Source organism: Notolepis coatsorum (genome assembly GCF_963971535.1).
Source record: "Notolepis coatsorum genome assembly, chromosome: 17".
NCBI classification, from domain to species: Eukaryota; Metazoa; Chordata; class Actinopteri; order Aulopiformes; family Paralepididae; genus Notolepis; species Notolepis coatsorum.
The window spans coordinates 56,188,866-56,208,991 of NC_140181.1; the positions used below are offsets into that span (position 1 = coordinate 56,188,866).

Here is a 20,126-nt window from a genome sequence, read left to right on the forward strand (position 1 = left end):
AGTTAGGTTCAGTGTTTTATTAACACAGAGGCGTAATGTACAACAATGTTATGTAACAGCAAAGGGGAAGAATCATGTGAGAATACTTTGGTAAATTCAGTGGAACTTTGCCATCCAAGATCACTCCTCAAAGAAGTGTTTGTTTTTTCTGGTTTCAACATGAAATCTTAGAAAGGTGGATATCTCCGATATTGCACATTCACATAGGAAACACAGATGTTTGGCATATATTCACATAAAACATGAACAGAATAAATAGAACTGGAGATGGATTGAATATACAGTAGCTGTGTACGGTATTAGTGTAATTTTGCATTTGGACAGACGATAATGTATAGCTCCAAAGAGCTGGCTCATTTATCACCCATGACATTTATCACCCCAGCTTTGAAATTCTAAATCCCCCACCTTAGCAAAGAGAGAAATCAATATTAGAAGATATCGTTCAAAGAGCCTATAATAACCCTGGTTTAATGAACCAGCTCTTTGGAACTGTATATTAGTGTCCGTCCGAATGCAAAACACGTTTATATACAGTAACATTTCTGGGGCTAGATTGAACAAAAGGCTTTGTACTTTCGGAGTGTCTGAATGCAAGAAACTGTGGGAGAATAAGGTAAAAATACTGAAAAAGGCACAATGTCCATTTTGTCTTGGTACAATAATATATATACTTTTAACAGATTATCAAAAACGGCTATTCTGTATTCTTACGGAGAAAAGAAAAGCTGAACTACTGGAGTTTTTCCTGAGAGAGGTTCAGCCCAAGGCACAATAGAGCCTTTTCACAGTGGCCATTTTGAGGAATCAAAGCAGGGTAAACACTGGTGTCACTAATAACATTAATTATGTTTCTGTTCCATTCAGGTGTGCCAGTGGCACTGCAACATCTAAATGGAACAGAAACCACAATTGATGTTATTAGTTACACCTGTGTTTACCCTGCCGTGACACATAAAAATGGCAGACGTGAATGGGGCCAACAGAATAAACTGACCTCTTGAAGTACCGTTGGTTTTCTTCAAGACACTGAAGGTGAAGTGGCCCCTAACATCTACCGCTAAAGGGGCATTTCACCAAAAAAACAATGCTGATTTATTTTGCACATAATCTCACACACATCCAAAAACTCGAAACAGTTTTGCCACACATTCATTTCATTTGACAGTTATTGAGAGTAAATTAGTTTGTATATACTGTATCAAGCTGTAATTAACACAACACAAGGATTCAATGTCTCCGATGACATCACTGGTGGCCATATTCAAACTCATTTACTCTAAATAACTGTCGAACTAAATGCATGTGTGTTTAGAGTTGTTGGATGTGTGCGAGATGATTATGTGCAAAATAAATCAGCATTGTTCTTTTGGTGAAGTGCCCCTTTAATCGCCCCCAAACCATATTCACAACAACTGGTACCGGGGGAGAGCAACTCAAAAGCGTATCCAAAGAACTGGCAGAGGAGGGGGGCATCTTCACTGGAATCTGCCAATCGGGGTGGGGGTGGGGAGGACTTCAGGGGTCCACGAATGACACTGCGATGTATCTGGTGCCCGCAGTGGTGGGCAGGCCCTCGTGGTAGTGGGTGAGGCGACCCGGGTGCATGAGCGCCCAGCCTTTCCGCGGGGCCTCGACAGAGCAGTTGTAGCGGATGAACCTGCAGCCGCCGCCCTGGCCGAGCGATAAGGAGCACAAGAGGGTTTAGGGTCAGAAAGGAGGCTCTTTGCACCAGAGCATTCACACCTAGCTGGCTATTCTCATCTTTTAAACATCCTATTTTTATGTTTTTTTTTTATGTGTAACTACTAGACATACAAGTGTGTCTGATCATTTTTATTATAATTTTTCTTTTTTTAATAGTCAAATGTTGACCAAAATCAAAATGTTCTGATGTTTCTTGGTCAAAACGGTTTATGCTCAAAATATGCATTTAAGCAGCTGGTTGTACTTTCCTGAATTTAAACTTTTCTACCATTACCCTAACCCTTTCATTACCACACTATAGAAGGTTAACCCTTTCACTACCAAACTATAGACGGTTAACCGTGTGGTAGTGAAAGGTTAACCTTCTGTAGTGTGGTAGTGAACGCGTTAACCCTTTGTAGTGTGGTAGTAAAAGTGTTAACCCTTTGTAGTGTGGTAGTGAAAGGTTAACCTTTTGTAGTGTGGAAGTGAAAGTGTTAACCCTTTGTAGTGTGGTAGTGAAAGGTTAACCTTCTGTGGTGTGGTAGTGAAAGCATTAACCCCTTGTAGTGTGGTAGTGAAAGGGTTAACCCTTTGTATTGTGGTAGTGAAAGCGTTAAACTTATGTAGTGTGGAAGTGAAAGCGTTAACCCTTCGGTAGTGTGGTAGTGAGAGTTAACCTTTGGTAGTGTGGTAGTGAAAGGGTTAACCTTCTGTAGTTCAAGTTCAAGTTTCTTTAATAGTTGTCATACAGAAGTACAGAATACTTTTATACAAAATGCTTCTTACTGTTACACTCCAGAGACTGTGCAAGACAAGATAAGTATGAAATAAAATAACATAGTATAGCATGTAAATTAGAAGTAAAAAAAATGAGGTCACAGTGTTAGACATATGTACAATGTTCGATGCAGAATAGACGTAACTGAGTTACCATATAATATACAATACTGTGCAGTGTACTAATACAATACTATATAGTGCAAGGCAGAAATGGGATGAGGTGCAATTTAGGTACAATTTACAGTGGGTGTACGAGTTGTAGTGCAAATCCTTTATCAATAAATATAAAGTGTGTTTGTGTGGTTTAAGTGAGTGTGTGCGTGTGGGTGTGTGTGCTGTGTGCATTTGATGGTTGTTGCATAGTGTTTATTGTTCGTTGAGCAGCCTGATGGCCTGGGGATAGAAGCTTCTTCTGAGTCTTTCTGTGCTCGCCTTAAGACTCCGGTATCGCTTGCCTGACCGCAGCAGTTCAAAGAGGCAGTTGTTCGGGTGGCTCGAGTCCTTAATAATTCTCTTAGCCTTCCCCCTGCACCGCTTGTTGTAAATGTTCTGGAGGGTGGGAAGCCCCCCTCCAATTGTGCGTTCGGCTGAACGTGTCACTCTTTGTAGTCTGCTACGGTCTTGTGCAGTGCTATTCCCAAACCAGGAGGTGATGTTGCCAGTCAGGATGCTCTCTATTGTACATGAGTAGAAGTTCCTAAGGATCTTCTGACTGACTTGGAACTTCCTTAGGCGCCTGAGGAAGTAGAGGCGTTGTCGTGCCTTCTTCACAACACTGTCAATGTGTGTGGTCCATGTCAAGTCCTCGGATATGTGGGCTCCGAGGTACTTGAAACTGTTCACTTTCTCAACCGGTGCCCCGTCGATGCTGAGGGGGCTGTAGTCCTTGACCCCCGACCTCCTGAAGTCCACAATCATCTCTTTTGTTTTGCTGACGTTCAGGGAGAGGCAGTTCTCCTGACACCACTGTGACAGATTCTCTACCTCTTCCAGGTAGGCCCTCTCGTCGTTGGCAGAGATCAGGCCCACCACTACTGTGTCATCAGCAAATTTGATGATTGTGTTGTTGTTCCGCTGTGCCATGCAGTCATGTGTGTACAGGGAGTAGAGGAGGGTGGTAGTGAAAGTGTTAACCCTTTGTAGTGTGGTAGTGAAATGATGAACCTTCTGTGGTGTGGTAGTGAAAGGGTTAACCTAACTGTAGTGTGGTAGTGAAATGGTTAAACTTCTGTAGTGTGGTAGTGAAAGCGCTAACCCTTCTGTAGTGTGGTAGTGAAAGGGTTAACCTTCTGTAGTGTGGTAGTGAAAGGGTTAACCTTCTGTAGTGTGGTAGAGAAAGTGGTAACCCTTCTGTAGTGTGGTAGTGAAAGGGTTAACCTTCTCTAGTGTGGTAGTGAAAGGGTTAACCTTCTGTAGTGTGGTAGTGAAAGTGTTAACCCTTTGTAGTGTGGTAGTGAAATGGTTAACATTATGTAGTGTGGTAGTGAAATGGTTAAACTTATGTAGTGTGGTAGTGAAAGTGTTAACCCTTCTGTAGTGTAGTAGTGAAAGGGTTAACCTTCTGTAGTGTGGTAGTGAAAGTGTTAACCCTTCTGTAGTGTGGTAGTGAAAGTGTTAACCCTTCTGTAGTGTGGTAGTGAAAGGGTTAACCTTCTGTAGTATAACCTCCTGATGTATTTTTGTGTCCCAACACATCGGAATAGGACTTTATAAGAAATGATAACATGTTGCACCGAGTGGACTTTGAATACATTTACATGCACGTCAATAATCCAGTCTTATTGGGGATACTCGTAATCAGTCTTTGAATGTTAATGCTGTATCCCGTTTACAATAGCAGAGGATAAGCTCTTATCCCAACTGTGAGGAACTTGAATATTATTAGCTGGGATACTGAGGCCTTTATTTTGGAGACTGAAGTTCCATTTCCTTGTTAAGACTCACATTATACATTGTATATTAAGTCATATATAAGGGGATATTTGTGATCAGGATATGAAAATGCATATACCATATAAGTCTTTTTTAACTCAAGGACTGTAACTAAGCAAAAGTCTGAGGCACTTGTACTTTACTATTACTAGTATTTAGATTTTATGCAATTTTGTACTTTTACTCCACAACATGTCCCAACTCCCCAAAAAAAAAGTATGTAAGTAAAACATGACAAACATTTATGAAGATGATGTACTTTCAATTTTGAAGCCTGCCAACTTCAAGAGGACGTAATCAGAGCAGCATAACTGGACACATACAGTACCACTTTAACATAACCTTTAGAGGTCAGTGGTTTGAAGGTTGAATGTTCCCAAGCACTGGAATACACAAACATCATGTAGGATGTGTACTTTTACTTTTTATACTTAAGTACATTCAATAGCAAATACTTTTACTTAAGTAGAATTTTAAATGGAGGACTTTAACTTTGACCAGAGTACTATTTTATCTGGGTATTTCTACTTTTACTTAAGTAAAGGAACTGTGTACTTCTTCCACCACTGGTAACAGGAATACTGATGTGCATGTAAACACACTGTTTACTTTTTACCTAGAATATTTATTTAATTTTATATATATTGTGGCATCATACTGTAGTGTGTACTGGCTGAGCTCCAATTCACTAAACAACATATTAGCTTTTTGACCACTAGAGGGCAGCAACGACATATCAACAAAGCTCCTCCTCCTCCTCCCTCTCTCCCAAGATGAAAGACCCCTTGTAAATACATAATGTATAAACATAACACTGCCTTGCAGCACAATCCTATTGTAGCTAACAGATTAGCTGAAAAAAATATGTTTTTCATGCACAGATTACTAGATTTGTTATTAAATACTTAACCTACAAACATAATACTGCTCTCATACTATTATTTAATGCATAGGTTTATTAACTATAAGGATGATTTTATGGAATGCTTGAAAAAAAGCAGAGCAAAGTCCAGATTTTGAAATATCAATAGACTGGCTGCTGGTGGTGCAGGGTTGCTTGAGTAGGGCACTATTACTCAATGAGACCTCATGATTGGCGGTAATACGTTTAGAAAACGTGAAAATAATGATTGCAGCTTTAAAACACATTCATTTAATTCCATATCCATGACTTTAAGGGCCAAATCCAGATTTATTTTGACCACATAAATTAAGAGTATATTTGCATACATTGAAAGAGTTTGATTTGTAGATGGAAAATATGCTATTTGGAACTTTCTTCATCATAAATCAAAATATGGGTCTGTTTTACTCCAATGTATACAACATAAAACAAACCTACTAATGTTACTGCCCCCAGAATTACTGTCTGCCGCACCTTTGATTTTATGTACCGAGGTGATACATTTTTACTATGCTATTTCCCCCTTAAAAGTTTCATATAGTTAAATCTCAATATGTTGCAGTGTTTATATTATGATATAATGAAGCTTCTATCCCCAGGCCATCAGGCTGCTCAACGAACAATAAACACTATACAACAAATCAAATGCACACAGCACACACATCCACACGCACACACTCACTTTAAACAAACAAACACACTGCAGCACCCACTCTCCACACTTTAGATCACCTAAACACACTTTATATTTATATTTATTGATAAAGGATTTGCACTACAACTCGTACACCTTACTGTAAATTGTACCTAAATTGTACCTCATCCCATTTCTGCTTTGCACTATATAGTATTGTATATTAGTACACTGCATAGTATATTGTATATTATATGGTAACTCAGTTATGTCTATTCTGCATCGAACATTGTACATATGTCTATACTGAACACTGTGACCTCATTTTTTTTACTTCTAATTTACATGCTATAATATGTTATTTCATACTTATCTTGTCTAGCAGTCTCTGGAGCGTAACAGTAAGAAGCATTTTGTATAAAAGTATTCTGTACTTCTGTATGACAACTATTAAAGAAACTTGAAACTTGTGATGTGTATAGAATCTCTAGATTCTTGCCAATACACCTAGGTCCTATTGGCAAGATTTTGGTTATTATAATTGATTGGTATGATGCCAGATGAAATATGGTGTCGGTAAAAAAAAGAAAACATCACTATCCTATAACATCATAATTGCTTCATACATATCCCAGTCATGTATAATAGTACTTTCTAAAAAATAAAATAAAAAACACATTATTACTTTGAAAGATAAAGGCTGGAGTTGTGTCATTAAAGATGCAGTGTAAAGGACACAGATGTAACGACACAAACAAAGTTCAGAGTCTTATACTTTCTACAACATGCAAAGATGAAAAGACACTGACATCACTCGTTGAAGATATAGGTAAATTATCCTGTAGGTGCATGCCAGGAATGGCTTGGAAGGAAATTAGCATTCCATACCGAACTGTACTTGACTTTTCAGCGCCATGCTTTCTGAGACCACTGCAATGTAGCTTTATTCCAAATCTACTCACCCACAACATCCCTGAGAATTCTTAAGAGTAGGCTAATCGAATCAAATCAATCGTTGTTTTGAATGTGAAAATGTAAATTTCTGACGCATCAAATCAAATTAGAATCAAATCACGTGAAATCTATTTGGACTGAATTCATGACCTGCTGGTGAGTTCCAAACACACTCACCTGGTATTCGTCGCCACCATTGAGTGCAACGTTAATAGTGAATGTGGAGGCGTCGTGGTGCGGCTTTAGCGATGGCTGCTCATCTGGCTTATATCTAACTACAAAGGCCAATTCAAACTGAGCCTGCAGAGAGAGAGAGAGAGAGAGACAGACGGACAAACAGATTCATGATGCATGTGTGGGGTCAATTCACTCTCACTTCAGTCAACTGGAAAAGAGAAAATGGACTTTCCAAAAACTTTGTTTCAACATGAGAAGATGGTCCTATATATCTGACCCACTTAAAATTGTAATAAGAAACAACTCCAGTAAATAAACCACCATTTATGTCTACATTTTTTATTGATTGGTTGGTGTGTATGGCTTCCCTGGGTGTCCGATGCTGTTCGTCCCGGTCTAGCCAGAGTGCAATGTACCGCAGTTACCGGCAAATGTTTCTACTAGCTAAATATACTAGGCCTACAGCAAAGAAAGGGAACACTTTCATAAATTCATAATAAATTAATTGCTACTAGCTAATATTAGCGCTGATGCTAACGCTATCCGAGGACGCTATCCACATATCCGAGGACTTGACATGGACCACACACATTGACAGTGTTGTGAAGAAGGCACGACAACGCCTCTACTTCCTCAGGCGCCTAAGGAAGTTCCAAGTCAGTCAGAAGATCCTTAGGAACTTCTACTCATGTACAATAGAGAGCATCCTGACCGGCAACATCACCTCCTGGTTTGGGAATAGCACTGCACAAGACCGTAGCAGACTACAAAGAGTGACACGTTCAGCCGAACGCACAATTAGAGGGGGGCTTCCCACCCTCCAGAACATTTACAACAAGCGGTGCAAGGGGAAGGCTAAGAGAATTATTAAGGACTCGAGCCACCCGAACAACTGCCTCTTTGAACTGCTGCCGTCAGGCAAGCGATACCGGAGTCTTATGGCGAGCACAGAAAGACTCAGAAGGAGCTTCTATCCCCAGGCCATCAGGCTGCTAAACGAACAATAATCGCTAAACGAACAATAATCACTATGCAACAACCATCAAATGCACACAGCACACACACCCACACGCACACACACACTCACTCAAACAAACAACACACTGCAGCACCCACTCTCCACACTTTAGATCACACAAACACACTTACACTTTATATTTATTGATAAAGGATTTGCACTACAACTCGTACACCTACTGTGAATTGTACCTAAACTGCACCTCGTCCATTTATGCCTTGCACTATATAGTATTGTATATTAGTACACTGCACAGTATTGTATATTGTATGGTAACTACGTCTACGAACATTGTACATATGCCTAAACTGAACACTGTGACCTCTTTTTTTTCTTCTAATTTTTACTATGTTTTTATTTCATACTTATCTTGTCATGCACAGTCTCTGGAGCGCAACAGTAAGAAGCATTTTGTACAAAAGTATTCTGTACTTCTGTATGACAACTATTAAAGAAACTTAAACTAGCAAACAATGGTGTGTTGAGGCGCTTTGCACTGTAGGTAGCACTCAACACTGTTCAACACTGTTTGATGAACAATGTTACTTACCCTTAGCTGCCAGAGTTATACTCTTCCTGCTGTACAGAACTCGTAAGTCGCTTTGGATAAAGCGTCAGCTAAATGACTAAATGTAGCCTAAATGTAAATGTAGGTTAAACCAGGTGTGTTGAGGCGCTTTGCACTGTAGGTTAAACCAGGTGGACAGTTTGTTGTGTTGAGGCGCTTTGCACTGTAGGTTAAACCAGGTGGACAGAATGTTGTGTTGAGGCGCTTTGCACTGTAGGTTAAACCAGGTGATCAGAAAAATGTCAAACACTGGGGAAGACAAATTTAACACTGTTGTACGTTGAAAGTTGAATTGACCTCCTGACCTGCGCGCACACGTAAGCCCTTCCTGCAAAAGAATAACAAAAGAAAACAAGCGCTTGCGGCTTTCCAATGCAGCATGGGGACAAAGAGGAAAAGGGAAAAGAAGAGAAGAGAAGAACAAATCACCCGCATCCTGACGTCCTGATGTCCCCTACCGTGTCTATTTACACTCTGTGGCCCTCAAGGCCCTTAATTACCTGGTAGTCAACCCCTTTGCTGTTGAGAGCTACGTTAATAGTGAAAGTGGAGGCGTCGTGGTGAGGGACAAGCAGGGGTTGCTCATCAGGCCTGTGTACCTTACCACGAAGTTGAAGAGAGAGGCGCACTGATGGGAGAAGATATGCGTGGTCAGTGGAGGAAGCCGTACAGGGGCAGAGAGCAAGGGGACAAAAAACGAGCAAGGTAGCTCGATGGTGTTTTTCACTGCTTTTGTTGTTTTTTGGTATTATCCAATTTAAACCGTGATACCGATGCGTACGGGGCATCCTTTTTGGTCACCATCACGAGTGACCGGAAATACCATGATACCTTTTTGTAAGAGCGTGGTATCCAGCTTTCAGTATATGCTATTCTTACAGAACAGATATTAGGAAATATCAAAGAACAGCATTAAGTACAGATTTACAGTTTTTGTTTGTTTGTTTGTTTGTTTTCTTACAAAGCGTTAGCCATTTCCTGTGGGACTAATAATGCAATTTAATTTACACATTCAACAGAAAAAGAAACACAACATGTCACGTGTATACAGTATGAGTGTGAAATGAGTGAGCGGACCGCCATCTTGTCTCTCCTGAAAATAAAATGTCTTGTTAAAATATACCTCCATATAACACTAAAGACAAGTTTGACATCATTGATACGAAGAGGGCCGGGAGTTAAACACCAAGATACTAACTGCTGCTCCTTGAGATTCTATTCTGCATGTACAACAAACTGGAAGGGTTCAATCCAACCTATTCCTCTGCATGTACAACAAACTGGAAGGGTTCAATCCAACCTATTCCTTTTCAAAAGTAAAGTGTTATTGGTTGCATACAACAGTTATTTCACGTTTCTTCCAGGTAGGCCTCACTCAGTGATTGAGAAGTTATATTATGTCATATTTTGCACATAATCGCACACACATCCAAAAACTCTAAACTGTTTTGCACACGTGCATTTAGTTTGACAGTTATTAAGAGTAAATTAATTTGAATATGGCCACCAGTGATAATTTTGTTTAGTTAATTAAAGCTCAATGAAATAATGTAATTGAAAAAATAAGGACTGCTACCCTGTCGTCTCATTGAGCTGTAATTAACACAACACAGGAAGTCCCAGATGACCTCACTGGTGGCCATATTCAAACTAATTTAGTTGTTAATGTTGTTGTTGTTCTTATCTCTATTCTATTTAAATCTTTCAAAAATGTTCTTATGTACCCCAGTACATATTTGTGTTTTATTACATGTATATGTACATACATACCAACTATTTCGCCTGTTTTATTCTCCACCCATCGATCAGCCATAGCAACACTATTATCACCGACATCCAAGAAGGGGGATCCCCCCTTGAACGGCCCTTCTAAGGTTTCTCTCCTCCACATTGCCCGTGGTGCTTTTTTCCTATTGCTAGGTTTTTAGTGCGTTTTCCCTTAACTTCGCTGGGGTATGTCTGGGAGTGTTGCATTTATTTATTTTACATTTATTTTGGATTTCATGGTGGGTTTTTTGTTCTTGATTTATTGTGATGTTTCTTCTTGACTTGTTAAACCCATTTAGACCTGAAACGCCTGCTGATAATGCATTATATAGCCTGCATATACACACAAATGTGTTTCCCGGTTTCAATGGGTTAAAGAAGACTTGTCCGGCCCATGGGGACATTAACTTGTGATTGCGGGCTTTATAAATACATTAGATTTGATTTACTCTCAATAACTGTCAAACTAAATGGATGTGTGCAAACCTGTTTAGAGTTTTTGGATGTGTGTGCGATTATGTACAAAATAAACCAGCATTGTTTTGGGTGAAGTGACCCTTTAAGAGATAAATCCTGGAGATGATTCATATACAGTATATAGTGAAACAGATACCTGGATGCTATGACAGTAACCATGGTGATTGTACTGTGTTATAACTACATTTTCTCATCCAGAGCTGTAAGTCCTACATATAAATAAAAGTAATTTGAATGTAATAGCTCAAGCAAAAACGCTATCAGTATATTGGAAGCTTTTCAATGTTAAAAGCTAAGGCTGTCTCTACAGTATCTGTTTCTTTGGTTGCACTGTGAAGCAAACGCTGTGTTGGCAAGTAGCTGTACATCAAGCTAGCTAATGTGTTTGTATTTATAAATATTCATCATTATCATCATCATCATCATCATTTATTTATTCGTACATGGAATTACCACAGTCCAACAGTACATATTAATATGATCCACCAAATTCCATGGCCGAAAGGAACAGGAAGAAGAAAAATATTTATAAATATTGACTTAACTGTCCAAGATCACTGGAAGATCACCAATGTAAATTCTGTTTTAGGGTGGATTCTCCCTTTAAGACAACAAATAGTCAGCCGGCAGGGCAGATAAGTGCTGACGAGGCTCTGATGATGTGATTTGTGCCAATTACCTTTTCAGAATAGGAAAAAAGAAAGCGAATAAAGCGCCTCCTAGTGTGACTATACATGGTCCTCATATGTTTTCCTTCCATATTTCTCTTTTCTGTTACAGCGACATGTCCCTTCGAGGGGTTCCCTCTCTCACTTATTTCTAGCTTAAGGATAGAGTAGTGAATGTTCACAAATATTGACTGAATGGGCGGCTGGGTGGCGTAGCGGAGATTGCGCTCGTCACCAATGCAAGAGGCTGCGGTCTCGACTCCCGGAGTCAGCATTGCCTGCGGCTTGGGCCAGTCGTGATACTATCTCAATAGACCTGTCGCTAAACCACGCCCCAAAATAGAATTTGTCCAATCATATCACAGCAAAAACTTCGCTGCAGAAAACTCGGTCAACACCAGAAAAGCCATTTGTGGGCTGCATCAAACCAGACGGCTGTAATCAAAACCCCACTGTGTAAGAGTTCAGTAAATATGTTATTATCTACCTAATATCCGATGGTGAAACGCTGTGCGTGGGGTACCTGTAATTCGGACACCAGGTACCCTGAAAGACTGGATGGAGGAGTATATTTCATACCTTTCCCGAAGCCCAAACGAAAACTAGAGAAATGCAAGCGATACACATACACAACTGAATGTGAAGACCATTACCAAGGACACTTATGTTTGCTCAAAGGTAAGGTCAATTCATAAAGACATAATATTTGACGGCATGTATTAGAAACGTAGACCAAACTATTAGTTTGCTAACGTTTGACTTTGACTGCGAACTAGCTCTTGTATATCCAGCCCAGTTAGCTAACGTTAGCAGCTAGCTAACGTTAGCTGCCAACATGTAACGATACCGCAGATATTTCTGCATCATAAGGTTAGCTTTCTGCATCATAACGTGAGCCTTCTGTATCATAAGGTTAGCTTTCTGCATCATAACATGAGCCTTCTGTATAGATTTCTGCATCGTAACGTCAGCAACGTTACCGCAAGCCAGGTGCATAACAGTGGAAATGATGACCAACATTAAGGACAGTTATAGTAATGTAGTGACCACCATTGATAGTATAAAGAACTGGCTAACAGACAACAGAATACTAATAACATGAATACTACTACATGCACTAAGAATGCTCGATGCACTTCAGATGCCATAGTGCCACTTGAAACCAGTAACAACAGGGACAACGATGTAAACAGTAAATAAGTCCTGGACTTTTCGTTTTATCCCTGACAAGGCAAACACAAATGTTGATCTGTCAAAGTTGTTATGTTTGTTGTCAATAAAATCCACTTTGAGCTGCATTTTATGTATGAAAGATGCTCCATAAATGAACTATTATTATTATCTGTCTATGCTTAGCTAATACTCAGCTTTTTGTGTTTTTTTCACAGAATGAGGTGTGCTGGAGATGTTACTGCCCTCTCTCCTCATTCACCTCTCTCCTCATTCACCTCCCCCTCATCCCTCTCCCCTTATCCATCACCCCTCTCTCCTCCCCTCTTACTCCAGATGAGGAGTGCCGGCCTGTGGGCACCAGGCTCCCCCAATGGAAGGTGGACATTACTAGAAAGCTAAACAGAATGCTTAAATAGAAATGTTAGAGGTTCTAGAAGGTACTACTATGACATCATCACCAACGTTCCAGAATGATCGGGCAGAACTAGGTTCTAGAATGTACTGCCATGACATCATCACACGTTCCAGAATGTTCGGGCGGCACTAATTTTCTAGAATGTTTCTAATAGGTCTGTGGGTGAATTATGTACCATTACAACTACAGTACTGTATTAAGTTTCAATAGTAAAAGTACAGTACATATTCTATAGGGTGTTCTTGTATTTCAGTGCATTCAACCCTCGATTGACCTGAAGGTTGTTAAAGTGGTCCAGTTATGCTGCTCTGTGTCCCTCAGATTGCTGGTTTACAATGTTAAAGTACTTAATCTTCATCAACAGTTGCTGATATTGCAAATGTCAACAGACCAGGCTATTAATCCATAATGGAGGTACTAGAAGAATATAATGTTAAATTAGATGTATCACAACAACACATGATATTGTTCGCTATTCCAGTTTATATCGTGCATCCATTTGTGTAACTGTAAATCCATGTATATTTATTGTATATATTAAAAATAGTGGCTATTTATGTACACTTTAGTTGTGGGTTTTCTTTTCTAATCAGAGTGATCTATCTTGAGAATGTGTTGTATATGCATTTATTTATATTTATATTAAATATAACTTATACTTAGTGTTATAAGAAAAGCTATGTCCTGACCTGTACCCATTTACTGTGATTTACAGGTATTTTGGTAAATGGTAAATGGCTGTATTTATATAGCGCTTTTATCCAAAGCGCTTTACAATTTGTTTCTCACATCTTACCCATTCACTCACACATTCACACACCGACGGTGGAGGCAACCATGCAAGGTGCCAACCTGCTCATCAGTGTCTTGCTCAAGGACACTTCGACACTCTGCCCGGGAGGAGCGAGAATCAAACCGGGAACCTCCGGATTACCAGACAACTGCTCTAATCCCAAGCCACTATATTAGGTCTATTTTATTATTAGGTATTTTTACTTTGGTCTCTATCACTATACATTTATAGTTAGTGTAATCAATCATTTGACCTGATGTACACTAGAATGTGCAGCATACCATTCTCTGAAGTCTCACCCCTTTATGGAGGAAGAATGTTGGCAAGTGACAGCTCTCACTTTTTTCCTCATTCTAGTGACTAGTGACACAACTGTCAGGTCTAGCTCGTATACTGCGTTGGACCACTAAACTAAATGTATCAGCAATAGTAATCATGGATTATCGTCATAGTTCTTGTAATCTTCAATCAAGTCAACTGTAAGTAATGCTTGAGACGTTATCTATATCTAATGCTTGCATCACCATGGAGGTCTAAGGTAAATGTGTATCTCATGAACGTACTTTTCCACTGCATATTGTAACCCTCTCTGTCTGCTTCTAGATGAAATATTTGTGTTATCTTTAAAAAACTGGTCTATTACCTGCTGTGGTAAATCTCCAGTGGCATAAGCCCCTTTCGTGACTGTGAAGCAAGGCTTGCATCACAGTCAGGAAAGGGGCTGCCTGCAGCCATCGTCAACGAGAGTCATTCACGGTCGGCTCTGTGTCCGAGTTTTCAAAGGGGGCGTGGCTTAGCGATAGGTCTATTGGCAGAGGTAGCGGGTGGAAAGTCGATGGGTGGGGATTGGACGTTGTGGACAGCGACTCCTACAGGTCGGTTGGGTGATGCCTGTACAGCAGAGTCAGGAAGTATCGGGGGCAGCGTGAGCCTCCCACGCGTTACTCCTCGCCACTGAGAGACCGCGCTGTCTGGTGAAAAGATGCGACAGGCTGCCTCCTCGTGTACCGGAGGGGACACGTGATGCAAGGCTTCTATCCTCACTACAGCCGACCAGTGGGAGGCATAGTCTAGCAACGTTCAAGATAGGGGAGGGGAGAATTGAAGGGGTGAATTGGCGATACGAAATTGGGATGGGAGAAAAATAGAAAATAAGGAGAAAAAGTGGATACAAAAATATATATATATTGACTGAATTATCATGGGGCATGAAACATGAAAAACATGGCATTTAATAGCTGGTTAAAAAAATATACATAAAAACCTTACCTTTGTGTGATAACCAGGAAACGTTTTCTCTGTTATGGGCGCTATGTAATCCAGTAGGATCTTTTGCCACTCTTTTTCATAGCCCACTTGGTTCATGTGGATGTCGATGGTGGGGACGTTCTCATAGCCACCTTGGATCCTTTTGTCCTGAGAGAAGATATCATCAGTTACTTCAGTAAAAAACAGCTTTGTTGTGGTTATTGAAATCATGCTCCAGACATCATCGATGAAACATAACATTTTGTATTTGTATTTGAAGATAATTTCATATAATAATAATTATATATAATTTGCTTGACAATCCCATTTTGCTACAATAAAAATGACGGTGGAGGCAACCATGCAAGGTGCCAACCTGCTCGTCGGGAGCAATTAGGGGTTAAGTGGACACTTCGACACGCTGCCCGGGAGGAGTGGGAATCGAACCGGGAACCTTCCAATTACCAGACGACCACTCTATGTCCTGAGCCACTGTCGCCCTCTAGTATCTCCAGTATCATGATAATTATGGTATCATGGGGCCTCTGGTGATTCCCAGCCCTACTGGTTACACTGATGTACTGCTAAAGGTGTGGCTCTGGTGATTCCCAGCCCTACTGGTTACACTGATGTCCTGCTAAAGGTGTGGCTCTGGTGATTCCCAGCCCTACTGGTTACACTGATGTCCTGCTAAAGGTGTGGCTCTGGTGATTCCCAGCCCTACTGGTTACACTGATGTACTGCTAAAGGTGTGGCTCTGGTGATTCCCAGCCCTACTGGTTACACTGATGTACTGCTAAAGGTGTGGCTCTGGTGATTCCCAGCCCTACTGGTTACACTGATGTACTGCTAAAGGTGTGGCGAGTGATATGTCTCATCTGCTGTCTTTTTCTCATGTTGTCTGTGAGATCCTGTCCTCATTTTTGCATCATTGTCACAGAGACAAATTCCTCTACAGCAATGTATTCGTCAAATAAAGTGTTTCAGATTCTGACTTGAAGAACCAACCACTCTGAAGATGTTATCAATGACACGAAAGCACATGCTGGAATGTGAGGTTATTGGCTACCTTCAGACATTTCATTACAAAATAACAGTGGTGTTTTTTTGCATAATGGTCTAGGGCTGTCGGAATGAATTTCATTTGAATTTAAAAAAAATATATGAATTTAATTAAACTCCCATTCCAATGTAAATAAATAGATAAAAAAAAATACATTATTGATATGAGGTGAACTGAAATATCCTCACTGGTTCTTGCCTGCAATACAAGCCAAGAAATGAGTGTTACAAAGCACAGCCCAACGCCTAATGATCATTCCTATAGGTACTACGAATACATCACACAATCAACTTGTTAATTGTAAGCATTTCACGCCTGCTTCAATGTAAATGTTATTATGTCATTGTTAATATTTTAATTTCATTCAAATTCGCCTTATTTCAGCATATTCATATGCAAATAGATTATTTGAGACAACTGACAGCAACACAATAATGGTCTCATCTTTAATTTCGACATGAACGTGCAAACAGGCCTATATCTCTGAAAACAGATGCTGACAAAGAATCAATTTGAACAAAGAAGGAGACTGAATGCTTTACCACGTTGCCGCCACCAGACCACTTCCCAAAGTTTTCCACCTCCGTCACCAGGTGGTCGCAGCCGACCTCGCTGAAGAGCGGGAACCAGTAGACGTCGGGACAAGGCTGAGAGGGAGACGACGACTGAGTGAGTAACAAACTACTCTTAGTTACTGTAACTGAGTAGATTTATAAGGTAGCGGCGAGATATATACAAGGCAACATCTGAAACTAGAGATCTAGACACAGATATCATTTCATATTAGTTTACCTAGGTCAAATCTATACAGAGTTCCTGCAGGTTTCAACACGTTTAAGTGTAAGACCATTTAAGACAATTTTGAATAGAATTCAATACCTATTTCACGGCTGTAATGGCAAAAAAGTATGAAGGAAAATGACTGAAGTAATTCCATATGAATTGTTGCGGGGGGAACTAATAGGCTATTACCATTATTACCATACTGCTTACTTTGCAGCCTGGACATTTCTCCCAAACACATTTAAACACGACACAGAGAAGTTATCATAACATAGAAGTAACTTCCTAATCCAATACATTTGTAAGATGTAAGACACTTTAAAGATTTCTTAAGGCCTAAAATTCAGATTATTAAATGTAAGACTATTTAAGACCATGTGGGAACCCTGTGTATAGCATCTTCCAAGAATTCAAGACACAGATAGATTAGATTAGATTCGCTTCCCATGAGAACCCATGCAGCGACTCACAGTCTCCATCAGTTTGTCCCTCATGATCAGAGAGTAATCCTCATGGATGTAGCGCTCCTGCCAGTCCTGTGGTAAAGACACAATGACGATGACAACAAACATTTCATCACTAATGGCACACATGAAGTTAAAGGGACAGTTCAGATTTTTTGGAACTCTAGCTCTATTTCTTACTTACTAATGATGTTGATTGGTAAGAGTCCTTTCTCAGCACAACCCATGATATTCCTCATATTAGCTCCGGATAGTTGGCCATAAACCAATGCAAAGTCAATGGGGTCGAGCTCCTGTCTGTACAAGCTGACTGAGGCTCACTGAAGTTTACACCACAGTGCTTACAAAGTAGATTTTTAGTGAGCCTCAATCTCTTCTGCTTGTACAGACAGGAGCTTGACCACATTGACTTTGCATTGGTTTGTGGTTAACTATTCGGAGCTAGTATGAGGAACAGCATGGATTGAGCTGAGAAAGGAAGAAATAGAGCTCAGATTCCTGTATCCCTTTCATATTTTCCAAATGCTCTGATGAAACTGCTAGTGCATCTCGATTCTCACCAGCGGGTTTTCGAAGATCTGCCAGAGGTCGTTGTGGAGATGACTGGTCGTGTAGCTTTCCGTCGTCAGGATGCGGCCGAAGGTGTGCATGTTGGTTGCATACATGAAGACTCCCTAAGGAATGACATGTTAAAGGAACATGCCAACATTATGGGAAATGTACTTACCGCCTTCTCCAGAGTCAGACAAGAAGATAGATACCAATTTCCTCTCTGTGTGTTCAGTGGAAAGCTATATGACTGCAAGCTAGCCTAGCTTAGCACAAATGAATGGAAGCAGATACGGACCACTAGCCTAGCTTAAAACTCCAGGAGAGATGTTTTTGATCTACAGCTAAGCTAGGCTAGCTGGTCCGTATCCTCTAGGATTATGAATTGTGATTCTGGAGCACATCACATTTACTGCAAGACATATACAGTAAGTAGATCAAATGAGGTGTTTCAAACAATGATGAAAATGTATATAATGTAGAAACTGACCTGGTTGCGAACATTGTGGCAGAAAGCCATGTCGGAGTCCAAGGTGTCTGAGTCGAAGAGCTCGTAGTCGGAGAGCTCAGAGTGAAGGAGTTCGGCCTTCACCAGGTACACACGGGCCACATAGGGCACATTCCACACACCCCTGCAAGTAGGTCTAAGTGAGTTACTGAATACCCTCATTTAACCTAACCATGCAGGGGTATAGCTAGTAGGGAATATGCCTATCTTTAAAGGGTAAGTTCAGAATTCTGGACCCCTCACCCTATTTTCTACTTAACAACAATGCTGTCAATTGGTCCTTTTGAGTCCTTTCTCAGCATAAGCAATGCTGTTCTCACACCTTCAAATAGTTAGCGACAAAACTAATGCAAAGTCAATGGGGCCATGCTTCAGTCTGTACAAACACTGAAATAGGCACTGACACAGACGCCACAGTGTAAAGAAGCAAAGGAATTGAGTATGTTCAAGTGCTTTTTACAGTGGCTCCATTAACTTAACATCGTTTTGTGGCTAACTAAGGAGGAGCTGGGTATCCAGTATGAAGCACAGCATGGATTGTGCTGAGAAATGAGTGTACCCTTCGACAGGCCCGGACTGGCCATCAGGAGCACCGGGAGCACCCGGTGGCCTGGCCTGTGCAGATAAAAAAAAAATTGATTAAAAGAATTATAATACTTTTTTGAAGAGGACAATTTAGTTCCCTAATGGTAAGAGTGAGTATTCTTTTCAATCTGACATTACAAAAAACAAAAAATCCATCGAAATCAGTGTTGTTGCTAATCATTGACATATGCTAGCCTGTAATAACCCCCCCCAGAAAAATCCACTTTGCATTTGATATATTGAAGATATAAATTTTTTTTTCAGTAATTTCACAAACACTGGCATTTAAAAGGGTAAAATAAAATAAATTCCTGCACCAGAATGCAGGAAATTAAGTCTTTGTAACGCAAATGTTCCTGCTGGGGGACTCCCAGACCCCTCGCTTAAAAAGTGGCCTGACTGGAGCTATATTTCATGCTATATCTCCCGGTATGAATTATTTCCCCAGTCCGACCCTGCCCTTCGACAACATCATCGATGAGTAAGAAATAGAGCATCAAGAAGGAAATAGGGCTAAAATTCAGAATTTACTAAATGTAGAATCTATCATACAAGAACAATTCATAGTATAATAAGTTACTATATAGTTATAATATGGTTTAAATATGATATAATATATATAGCTATAATGTAATATATGTAGCTATTAGGGATGAGTTAGAATTTCCAAATTTTCAAATAGTCGTGCCAGTCTCCACATTCGATTTTCATATATATAATATATATTTTTTTAATTAAGTGAAGCAAACCATTCTTATTTAATACATTTTTATATTTAGAGGCAGCCTAATTTGCATAGCCTAATTGATCTAAAAGATGCACATGCTACTGTTTCTGTTTGTTTATTAAAACCGGTTGATAGGCCAATGCAATGCTGTTATTATAGGCTACGATGGTGAATGGTGTCATTTTGATTTATTGTCGGTCAGCTGAACCGATTAATGTTCTGAAGGATTATCTGAAGTGCCTATTTATGT

General features: G+C 40.1%; 1 protein-coding gene across 1 annotated transcript in view; it reads right to left on the minus strand.

The window, feature by feature from the left end:
* plod1a (procollagen-lysine, 2-oxoglutarate 5-dioxygenase 1a) overlaps positions 1–20,126 on the minus strand; it is a 57,018-nt gene continuing 36,892 nt past the window's right edge. The window contains exons 13-19 of the mRNA XM_084332765.1: positions 18,547–18,688; positions 18,068–18,181; positions 17,514–17,579; positions 16,803–16,907; positions 15,219–15,365; positions 7,071–7,193; positions 1–1,674 (exon numbers count right to left, since the gene is read on the minus strand). Of these exons, the coding sequence (XP_084188891.1) occupies positions 1,519–1,674; positions 7,071–7,193; positions 15,219–15,365; positions 16,803–16,907; positions 17,514–17,579; positions 18,068–18,181; positions 18,547–18,688 (853 nt within the window). The 3' untranslated portion in view covers positions 1–1,518. The remainder of the gene's footprint in view (positions 1,675–7,070; positions 7,194–15,218; positions 15,366–16,802; positions 16,908–17,513; positions 17,580–18,067; positions 18,182–18,546; positions 18,689–20,126) is intronic.